This window comes from Pagrus pagrus (assembly GCF_965226575.1).
Source record: "Pagrus pagrus genome assembly, chromosome: 7".
NCBI lineage: Eukaryota > Metazoa > Chordata > Actinopteri > Spariformes > Sparidae > Pagrus > Pagrus pagrus.
Window position 1 is genome coordinate 20995399 of NC_140191.1, and position 12026 is coordinate 21007424.

A 12026-nucleotide genomic window follows, 5' to 3' on the forward strand; every position below is an offset into this window, starting at 1 on the left:
AACATGATTCACTCTGCGCTGAAGGGCCTGTGTAGGAATCGTCTAAAACCCTTCCTTTTCTTGTAACTCCTTCTTGACCCCGCCAGCAAAAGTATATGAGGCAGGTCAAGGAAAATTTTAAAAGGAAGGGAGAAGGTTGTAGTTTTTATTCAGTATGTGATGCAAGCAAGGTAGCAGCTGACACACACCACAGTATATCACGGTAAATGATGTGTGACAGATGAAATAAGCAAGGACTGACCACACCGACCACAAAGATAATGTGTTTTATTTTTGCCAGGTCACATCTACAAAATATAGCCCATGACATCAAGCATCATATCGTTCTCTCGGCACTGTCTCCTACTGTTTGATCCCATGATATTTATTTAATACACCTATATCAAAAGAGTAGATTTTTCCATGGCTGTTTCAAACACCCAGTGACCTCTAACTACTTCACTCCATGGCTGTCTTCCTATGTCTCCCATCCAGAATATGAGATTGTATCTCCCTATGAGGTCAACCACCAAGGTGTTTACATCTCTCACGAAGTAGCCCACCACCAGCGCAGAAGGCGACGCAGATCCCTGAACCCAGATGCAGGCTCATCAAACCCAGACAGCAGCAGCAGTGAAACGGTCCACTTCCGGCTGAGTGGCTTGGGGCAGGACTTCCACATGGAGCTGGGGGAGGCCTCGCAGAGCCTGATCGCACCTGGCTTCACCGTCCAGGTCCTGGGAAAGAACGGCACCAAGAGCCTCAGGCCCTACCACCAGGACGACCTCTGCTTTTACCAGGGGTCACTGAGGTCAAGGGTCAACTCCTCGGTGGCACTGTCCACATGCACGGGGATGGTGAGTCTGAACATGCACAAAAGTTGGGTTGCGGGAGGGCTGGATGAGAAGGAGGGAGTAGAGGAGTCCGATCTGGATTGGTGTGCTGCATCTATGAAAAGGAAAATGTTGGCAGCATTTGGACTGATCTAACAAGTGAGAACTGTTATTGCACTCACTGAACGAGAAGAAATAGTGAGCCTGGGAGCCAGATTTCTTAAATTTGGCTCATCCTGCGACCCTTGATAATATAAACACAGCATCGCCGTTCTTGTCATGCTGAGGGAGAGAGAGGAGAGAGGTCCATGACCCATCTTGGGTTTAGACTCAAAGTTTATAAAACACTGAATTAACACGAAGACTTAACGCAGTAGAAGAAACTGGCTGAAAGCATAAATATTTAAGGTGTGCTGTAATTTTGCGTTAGAAGATGTTAGACACCACATGCCGACAAGACACTGAGCTAAAGGATTGAGTGAGAAGGAAACAAAGCATCAAAGGAGGAGAAAAATCAGATTACAGCCAGCTAGTAAATCTAGATAAAACCACATTTTCTTCACTGTAAGACACTGTCCTTCTCTTTGACACATGCACAGTCTGCTGGCTGAGTAAAGCGGTCCTTTCAGTGCGCTACTGTGAAGCTTCCTTTCACACAGCACTTGAGTCAAAGCATTGTCTGTCTGGTCGGGTCAGAATATTGACTTGTACTTAACTTACGTTGACTTAAAAACCCAGTGGCTAAGTCGGCAAATCGGGCACAAAAGTTCAGTAGATCTAGCTCATTCTGTACATATTGCACTTGTGCCTAAATCAGCTAATGAATAACTAATGAATGGAAAAGTCAAGTCTGTGAACACCACAGAAGGTTTGGTCAATTAGCCAGGAAAATTTCCCAAAACACATTCATGCCAAAACAATGTTTTGGTGGTATTTCATCTTCTTATTTAGTATACTGTTTGACCAGCTTCCATGGCCAACACATGAGTGCAGTACAGGTCACGGATATAAATTTTCATTTATTATTTCTTTACCCGGACTGACGTGTTTTGCATGGATTTTACTCGGTTCCCAACTCATGAGCAGTAATAGTTGCAGATCTAACGCAGCTGGCACCAGAAGTAGGGAAATGACTGTGTCTAAATTGAAAAATACAATATATAGGAGATTTAATTGCACTGAATTGCCTTAATAGGAAGGATGGTGTGCAGCTGGGTTGCAAGGTCACTTGTTAATGATGTTCGTATTAGCGTGATATACAACGGCGAAACTAACAAGCTGAGCAGATTTATTGATGTTTGATATTTGTAGTGTTTTTGTGTTTAGTTGGGTTGAAGTGTGTGTGTGTGTGTGTGTGTGTGTGTGTGTGTGTGTGTGTGTGTGTGTGTGAACCAAAGACTAGCTCTGAATATGTTCTGCAGTTGATTGGAGGGTAATTTCAGAAGAAGAATGGTAGAAGAAGAAGAAGCTGTACCTCTTTTCATCACTTTTCAAGTCATTACCGTAAGATGCAGGCTAATATTGCTAAATGTTCAGCTATAATTAGTGCCCCTGGAGTTGTTTGTGTTGGCCGTATTTCAATTCTTGCCTTGGTGGTCCTCCTCCACTTCTGCATGAATATAAAGGAAACATTACTGTAGGAATGACATTAAGTAAGCCTTAGTGAAGCAGCTCCGCTCCAGTAAGACCCCAAGTGTTAAACTGGCCCTCTTAGCAGTCTGGACCAGAGAACAAAGGGCTTTGAGAATGCACAGTAATCCTCTCATTCTTGAGCTCACATACACACATGTTCGCTTACAATGCAACAATCACTGGAGACAGAGTACAGCAGCATGCAGAGAAACTCCTCTAATGATACTTATTTGTGAGAAACTTTGCGGTTCATAGCTTGACAACTCAAGCTTGTGGTTCTTTTCACAGTTTTTAACCAAATAAATTCCTTTAAAAACCAATTTGACCACATTTCACTTCAGCGATGCTTTGAAAGTGTTTATATTCATAATACATTTCAGGCCTGTTTATGCTGCTTTTCTGCTTATATTTTCATTGTAGAGGACCACTGCTGTGTCTGAGAATTGCCCTCTTAAACTGCAGACAGAGAATGGCACATCTCCAGGGATGCTTCTTCTTCTTCTGTGTGTGTGTGTGTGTGTGTGTGTGTGTCTGCATTTCAGACCAGATCCCAATAAAAGATTCAGCCAAAAGGTCCAGGGTTGCAGAGGCTGTAAATGTGGTTCTCACGACTGAGGCCGGCTAGGACGGACTGGGTCAGTGCATCAATGAGAATGGGACCTTTTCTGATGTGAATTAGAGAACTGCACAGTCAAAGACAAAGATATTTAGACTCCAGGGGAAAACTAAAAATAGTTATCATTTATCAAGAAAAATGCCAAAATGTCTGTCATCATGCAAAGAACTGCTGAAATATGTGACCTATATACTGAATATAAGATGTGTTGTGTATTCATGTATATGCACATACTATGTTTTTTGTGCTCCACATGTTCCATTTATATGCAAACCAGTGGTCAAAACTAGGTTACTAGGTTAACTAGGCCACCTCAGAGCAGTAAGAGACCTTGCACTTTGGTCAGGTTCCTATTTGGCAGGAGGCAAGTAAATATTGACCAGAGGAACCCCCCGATCAATAGCTGTATCAGTGAGAGCACCAGTCCTGGCCTCCAGCTGCTGCATGATACCCCTTAGACGGGGTCATTCTGTCACCCTTTACTCTGTTTTTGTTTGGGGGATTGTATTTGATAAGGTAATTATGTTGTCAGAATTGAACTGGACCGAGAAACCACATACCGCAGAATCTACTGTGCATGACAACTCCTTCCAGTAGAAAGCAAACCAAAAGTTTACTACCACGTTAACCATGTCGAAATGTGTTGAAACTTTATGTTTGTTTTGTTGAAACTTCTACGTTTCTTTATGTAGAAATTTTTTGTCACGTCGTGACAACGTTGTGCTTACGTTTAGGCACAAAGGTTCAGGTTTTGGCTTACTTGGCTTACCTCTTAACGTCTCGTTAAAAATACCTGGTTTTGGGCCGCAAATTGTCAAAAATATCTAATAACCAATAACATTTAAAATATCTAGTGCTGTTTGAATTACAAATGTTGAAACACTATCTCAAAGGCAGCTGTGTTGCCCTATAGCTCCTCCTCCTGACATGAAAGTCATCTTATTTACATGTAATCTGAACTGGATATCTGAAATGTATTGTAGAAATAACATGGTACATATAAAACATACACATTTGACATATCCAGAGAGATCGATCTTACTTTTGATATTTCCTGAAAGGCTTTGTTTTTGGTCACTCAAATGTACATTTCTACGTGCAGTGTGGCTTCTTCTCTGTATTATTGTGTTGTTAAAGCCTCTTCAATTATCTTTGTACATTAGTTTTAATGACATTGGTTCAGAGAGATGTAAAGATGGAGGCTACAAGGACGACTGTTCCCTCCCTGGCATTCTGAAGTGCAGAAACCCCCCTTGTAATGAGTGTTACATTGTAAAGCTCATGTATAGGTTGCCTTTTCAACTCCCCTCCTCTGGCAGCCCATATAGTGGTTAGCCCCACTTTGATGACAGTAGGGAGTTCAACCATAAAAATCTCGCTCGTACAAGCAGGAATCGGTGGAATAGACGAAGCAGGCCAATCCCACTGACTCTGTTCACCTGCCAAACTGTTTGAGAATGTGCACAGTGACACACATGTGGAAGAGGAGACCATAAAGCAGGTCCTTCTCCGTGTCGACGTTATGCTGCAGCGTAATCCTCTTTAGTCTGGCTTTTATGAGGGTGAGGGAGTTGAGAGGTGAGGAGAGAGCCATGCAGGCATTGCACTCTGACACCATGAATCATGAATGATTTTTTCCCTCTATATATGACATCTTGTGGGATTTTTAGCCATGCAAGCATTATGGCTATAGGCATAGCCATGTCAGTCTACCGGTCCAAAACTTTGGTCCAGACTGAAATATCTCAACATCTATTGGATGGACTGGCACAAGATTTTGTAAAGACATACACAGTCCCAAGACGATAAAGTCTACTGTCTTAGCCGATAGCTTAACTTCTCATTTATTTACATCTCAATGTACTTGCTGTTAGCATGCTAACATGCTATATTACTGTAAGATAAACATTACACCTCCTTAACTTCAGCATGTCAGCATTGTCATTGTGAGCATGTTAGCAAGCTGATGTTAGTGACTGGCTTCACGCTGTTCCTAAGTACAGCGTCACACAGCCACTCGGAGGCTGTAGACTCATTAGCTGACTAATGACTATTTATTTTTACTTTTTGTACATAGTCTAACCTACTGCAGCTGCCCTTACAAAGTAGGAACTGTTGCAGTAGGCACGGACTGGGACATACTACTTTGTCATAAGATTACACCTTGACATTTGACCCTCTTTACTGTACATCCGGCCCATTTCAAAGAAATTTGAAGTAAAAAGACAAAGTAGGTGATTTGGAACGCAGCTAATGAGCTGTCATCAGTTTGTACCTCTTGGCGGTTCAGTCAGTGGGAAGTATTTTGTGCTGCACAGAGGATTGTGGGTCATAAAAACCAGAAAAAAAGTCCTGGTATTTTTGCCAGACAGCATACATCATACTACGTATAGGGACATACATTGGCTTTACTGATGTACACTGGAATACAGCTATGGTCTTGTTAATTTGTAAAGTTGTCTGTTGTACTTCCACAAAACTGGGAACTTTTCAAGACAGTACATGGTGTGTGGGTTGATGGTACCATGGCACAGACTGCAGTAAGAACTGGTTCCTGTAAGTGCCTTTCACAGAAGCATTGCATTACCATCCACTGCCAGACTGTCCACTTTTTTGTGGATTATGTTTGGTGTATTATAAAATCACCTCTAGAAATATTACATATCAATCAATCACTCTGTGAACTAGTAAACATTAATAGGGGACGATTCTGGCTCTGTTTCACCTCTAAATTTACTTCATTATCCCAGAGCCTCACATCTATCAGTATCTGTTTCTCTAATTTGACTCAGACTTCTAATACACACCTTTCCTTTGTACCAAAGGGAAATGCTCAATGTCCTCCCACTACAAATCACTTGGAGGTCATGTGTTTTCCTCTTGTAAAATGACGGGTGTGTTTCCAGCCTCAGGCCGTGTAGTAGTATTAATAATAGAATGCCGCACGCTCGTCACACCTCTGGGATTTCCAAGAATATGTGCAGGATGATCCATTGATGTGATGAAGCTTTGAACAGCAGGCAGTGTGGTCTTGGCAGGTTGCTATAATCAATTTTCAAAACATGCTATAAGATAAGTCAAATGATCTTAAAGGATTGTTGCTTGTTTTATCATTCGCTAACATCACTCATGGTTCACATGCTAAGTAGAGTCATGTGCATATGTGGGGCTGGAAGTCGGTTTGGAACTTTTGTTGTTTCCAAATTGACCTCCGGTTGACGTAATGTGTTCTGCACAGCTCGCCAACAGATGACGAAGGTACAGCTTGAAGTTAAATAGCTAATTGATTAAGAAATGGTGTCTAGTGCTGAAGTGCAATGTCAGAGTATCCTTCCCAGTTTTCCAATGAGCCCTGTCAACACCGAGCCAAAGTTTAAAATCCCTGCCTTCAACTGCTAGAAATGTAGCCATCATGGAACCAGTTTGCATGAAACGAACACGGTAGGCGAATTATTTCTGTACTTTATACTGTCAAAAGAAAAGTTTGGATATGTTAAGCTTATGTTGCGAGGTTGAGAAGAGCTGATTTATGATGGCACCTGTTTTTCAACTTAAATTCTTGTGTTTCTGATTTTTGTTTCTGGCAGTCGTTGATGATACAAATCTGATTATTCTTGTCAGTTACCGTATAGCAGTACACAACTATAACAGCACACAATAAAAAACACCACAACAATTCACAAAGCACAACAACATATCAGATAATACCATAGAATTCTCGAAAACACAGCATTTCATAAAACACTATGACATTATAACGATGTTGTTGTGTTCCCCCGAAATGTTGTTATGTTTTCTAAAAGGTGGTTTGTGTTTTGACCCTCAGGGCCCCCGTACTTTTGGTCTCCATTAAGGAGAGCAACGTTAAGACAGGTAGACGGAGCAAAGGGAAGAGTCATATACTGCACACAGTCAGGTGCACCTTGTAATGCGCTGAATACTCTCTGCTCCCCCCCCCCAGTTCCGTTTTCCTACCATAACCCCCCTCCCCCCTCACCCTTCCTGTCGCTGCTTGTCTGGATGCGTCTGACTCCAGAGAGTCCAGCTGTTTGCGCCCTCCCAAGTAGTGTTTCAGCATTTTATGACTGCTATTTGCACCTCGTAGAGCGCAGTGTGTAATCTGATGACTTTGGCTATTTAGGAGAGGCACTAGCTGACCTAATCTCCCAACATAGTGGCTTTCAAACACACATACTATGACGAAGTAGCGAATGCATGTTGTTTTATATAAGACCGTGCAGACTTTACAGACGACAGAAGTCATAAAACGATCTATCTCTAGGGTATGTTTGCTGTTATGCTGAGGAAGACAAAGAGGATGCATGTTGCTTTGTGTAAGAGATGAACAGTTTGAATTTATTGTACATACACTCCACTGCTTTTACATATGGTTTTCTGTACAATTTCTCGTCTGGTTTCCGCCTACAAATAAAACTTATTCTCCACACTACAGTAGGTATAGCAATGTGCATGCTTCCAAAGAACACAGAACCTACCAACACAAGTTAAAAATTACAGATTCAACATCTGGATCGAATGTTTAAAGATTTTCAAAGGACAAAAAAAACGCAGACAGTGCTCATTAAACAATAAGTGGCATTCATCTGTCTTGAGTAGAAACAGCTCATCCCAGTCAGTGTGACAGCAGACGTGCGTAGATGAGAGAAAGCAAGAGGATGTTTGGAGAGAGGCTTGTGCTTCTTGTTATGATGGAGCCTCAAACACAAACTGTAGCAGTAGCTCATCCGTGGCTCTGCTTTCAGGTGAACATCTACAGAAACCATGAGATTGGGAAACCCTTAATCCGACAAAGGTTTTAGGAAGATAAAGAAGATGAATATAGATTTCACTTGTTACAGTACATCCCTATGTCCAGTATATTGACAGTGCATCCTTATGTACAGTATGTAGCGGTTGAAAATGATCTTACATAGTGATCTGCATAAATCTAAATTATTTTGCTGAGGGACCGTGGAGTTGAACCCTCGTCAAGACCCGAGAAGATCTCCAGAACCCTACTTAGGAGCAATTATAGGTAAAATAAAACATATATAATAGAGCCAGCAAAAAACATGATGACAGCAAAAAGGCCAAAAACCTCAGCACCAGTGCTGACAAGCCAGACCGGACCATGTGACATGTGCATGTAGCCCTGACAGAAATGGCAGAGAGCGAACGCTGTCACCATGAAACGCACTAGCTATCGTGACGCTCATGCTTGTTGACATGCCTCACCTCCGCATGATCCTACTTTGAATTGTTGACTGTATGCATCCACACATATCTGCATACTGCTCTGTACAGTGCAGTGTTACATGCAGGCATAAACAACAGTGAAAGCAAAGCTATGTTTGGAAATTAGAAAGTGGAGTTAGATGAGTTAGATGAATGTGGCCGTATCATAACCTCAGCTCTGCGCGTATCTTCAAAGTAAATACATAATTCTCCTTCAGACTAAATGTCAGCCAGGTGACCCTGTCAACTCCAGACTTCTCTTTAATACACATCTGAACACGACAGTTTCTATAACAACTCCTAAATAAACAGTCTAGTTCACAGGCTGCAGGTGTAAGACTTATGATTGTATCTTTCCATCATGGATTTCCTCTTCTTTATCTCTCCCATCTCCTTTTACTGCCATAGGAATGAGCTGACCAAAAATAACCCCAGATGACGAAAACAACATAAACATGAAATGTCCTTTTTGCTCGACTCCTCCAAAAGCTTCAACTCTTTACTGTTGAGGGTGAAGATGCAAATCAGCAGAAACTATCACGTGGCACCCAAAACTATCGCAGAGCTAATGCCCGACACCACACACAGAATAAGTGCTTAGCTTTAGAAAAGTTGACAGCAGCGCGGTCCGGGTCAGAGGCCTCACCGTGACTTGGAACCAAATTATGACAATCGCCTGTGATTACACAGCGCCTGGGCGAGTGCCACGCGGATGACAGGATCACGCACCGGCTGTCACATGTGATTGTAAGCAATGATCCTGGCTGGGGTTCCCGGCAAGGACTATTTCTTGACCATTTGCAGGCAAGCTGCAATACAGAGGAGGGTGTTCATGGATTAGCAAGCATCTTGCTTCTTTTTCTTTTTTTCAACAATTGATCCTCCACCCTCTCGAGTGTATATCAGGGTCAATCTTTAATGGTCAGTGCAACATTGTCAGCTGTGCTTTTTGGGCGTTTTAACACAGAATAGAAATGACAGTGCCTGTGAGTTGAGGATGTAAACATGTACACTGTCTGAGACTTGAGGACTTATATTATAAAGCATCTATTGTGTTTTTTGTTTGTTTTTTTAAAGGGCCTAAAAGATTATAATCATCCCAATAAGTACTGGGTCAAAAAGTGTTTCCGGACGTAAATATGTCTCCAAATGTATTCCTGCATCGCTGCGTCTTTTGTCCGTCAAACACATGTTACTGTAAACGATCATTACCTGACGCAGAAACACCTGTAAACAACAACTGCTCTCCGCCGGCTTGTGGCGAGAACATAAAAGTTAAAAGTAGGATTTGAACGAGCGTCCTTGCACTTAAGGAGTCGCACGGACGCGTTCATACTTCTCGAATGCCTTTGTTCTCTTTTCGGTTTAGATTTTGCAAAGTTTAAGCATTTATATATTTTATGACATTTGAGAGACTGAGGCAGTTTGGCTGCTGTCTAAGCAATAATTCACAAACGCATGGTAACTTTCTTTTGCTGCCCTGCGTGATGAAAGCTGTAAACTGTACAGTCATTGTGGTCACAGCTTACACATCTGTGTTGGCTTGTATTCTCAGACTTCATCATTTTCAAATTCAGTGCTTAACACAGTCACAGCATTTTCCAAGAAGCCTGTTCCACTGGTTTCCTGATCTGTGGTTGATAGATTGGCAGAGGTTCAGCAGAGGCCCGGGTTAGTAAGTGATGATGAAATGGGGAAAATCAGTAGTGGGGCTCATTATAGCATCAAGCTAATGCTCACTGATAGAGGTCTGCTTCTGCACGATTGAAGAGACACGTGTATGCACAGATATGTACACATTCACACGCAGACATTCATAATCTGTCCAACATACACACGTCCACCTTGTACTGCTGGGACTGTCACACACACTCACCCCAGGCCAGCAGCAGCCTCCGCACTTCCACTGTCAGTCTCTTTCTGTCAGCCAGGTTTTTGGCTGCAGTGGGACCTCACAGTCCACTCACAGTGAAAGAAAAAAAAAAAGGTTTGTCAATTAAAAGTATTTTAGGGAAACCACTACTTCTGCCAAGAACAGTCACAATCCAAACACTCTGTGCCAGCTGACTGTCAACGCAGATGTGGTGCGTGTTGGGAGAGACCGAGACAGACGAAGAGAGAGGCTAGAGAGCAAGAGAAAGTGTCTGAATCGGCTGTGTTGATAGAGGTTTATTGAAAATGGAATGAGAAAAGTGAAAATGTCTCTGTCTCTTTGGGAAAGAGACCGAGACGGACTCAACTAGAGAGAGAGAGAATAAGGTCAGCTGAAGGAAAGCTAAGCCTTCAGAGAGATTTATAACGGGCTTCCCCGTAACTCATCCACTAAAACCGAAAGCTTAAGGCACCGGGGGCCTCCATAACAGCAGTTTCAAAGAGTGAGAAATATTCATGACATCTAAGTGTTGTTACATATCAAATTCAGATGTCTAATGCATGTAAATATCTAAGTAAGGAATGCCTAAACCTTGAGATCCGTGAGTGTATACATTGTTTACAACAGAGATGCCATCTCCGTTCATCCTCACTCCACCCCTTTTGTTTGAAACTCTTTCTATCTGACCGAGTCTTATTTAGATTTTCCTGAGATAACGTCTGACCCCGAACAGCAAAACAGATGTTGAACATGAAGAAACACGGCTAGTAATTGAGCCGTACAGGAGGTTTGGAGGGGTCAGGTTCACAATGACCCAAGACTCAGATTTTCACTAATCGCTGACAGAGACCGATTGGGAAGCAAAACGAAAAAGCTGGACGATGTTATTGTTTTATGTGTTTGTGATATATGACTGCAGCTCTTTAGGCTGAAGTGTTGAGCATAAACAATATCGACTCCACATGTCAAGTTTGAATTTTATATGACATAAGTGTCATAAAATACTTGAATGATGGGCAAGTAGGTGTAAAAATTAAAGTCAAAAATTAAAAATACTGCTGTAAAGCTAATGGGACTTTGTGTTTTGCCTCTAGTCAGGTTTGATCAGAACACAGGATGGAGACTACTTCCTGAGGCCCGTGTCCCGCAGCCTCGCTCAGAGAGAGAACTTCACGGCGCCGTCCACTCACCAGCCGCACATCCTCTACAAGAGCGAGAGGGACTACCAGACAGAGCAGAGAGGGCGTGAGCCTCGGGTGCTTCAGAAGAGATCCACGAACTCAACTCATCACAAATCACGCAGACACACACAGACAGAGCAGCAAGCCAGCCATCGCAACGACAACGACTACAGACACGGGGAAAGGCAGAGGCAGCACTTCTGCGGGAGACGGAAGAAATGTATGTAAGGGCAATTCCTCCTTCTAGTCCACATGTAGCATGCAGCGTTTTAAAAAAACTGCACTACCATCACCTCTTCTTGTTGAGATATCATTCCTGCACACGCTTCACATGCATGTATTAAGTGAACAGGGAGACAGTGTGCACCTAGGACATGGAGAACAACACTGCATGAGCATTTTCTGCAATGATTGTACAAGATGTCTTTCTCATCATTATTCTGTAATGAGGTTAATCTCACTCACCTGTATTCTCTCCCTGAAGGGATAACATTTTTATTTTTTTACTTTAACTCATAAAATTACATTAGGCAACTTATTTTGTTCTGTAAAACCTCATGTAGTCATTTTTGCCCTTTTCAATCCCTCAAATAATAAAATGCTTAACATTTGACACTCAAATAAGAATGTTTCCACTCTCAAATTGTATATTTTTGGCATTGTCATAAATTCTTAAA

At 42.2% G+C, this 12026-nt stretch overlaps 1 protein-coding gene across 1 annotated transcript in view; it reads left to right on the forward strand.

The window, feature by feature from the left end:
• adamts16 (ADAM metallopeptidase with thrombospondin type 1 motif, 16) overlaps positions 1 to 12026 on the forward strand; it is a gene marked incomplete at its 5' end in the record, with an annotated part of 55449 nt that overhangs the window by 3036 nt on the left and 40387 nt on the right. Inside the window, 2 exons of the mRNA XM_084357655.1 lie at positions 475 to 836; positions 11263 to 11569. Coding sequence (XP_084213781.1) covers positions 475 to 836; positions 11263 to 11569 — 669 coding nt within the window. The remainder of the gene's footprint in view (positions 1 to 474; positions 837 to 11262; positions 11570 to 12026) is intronic.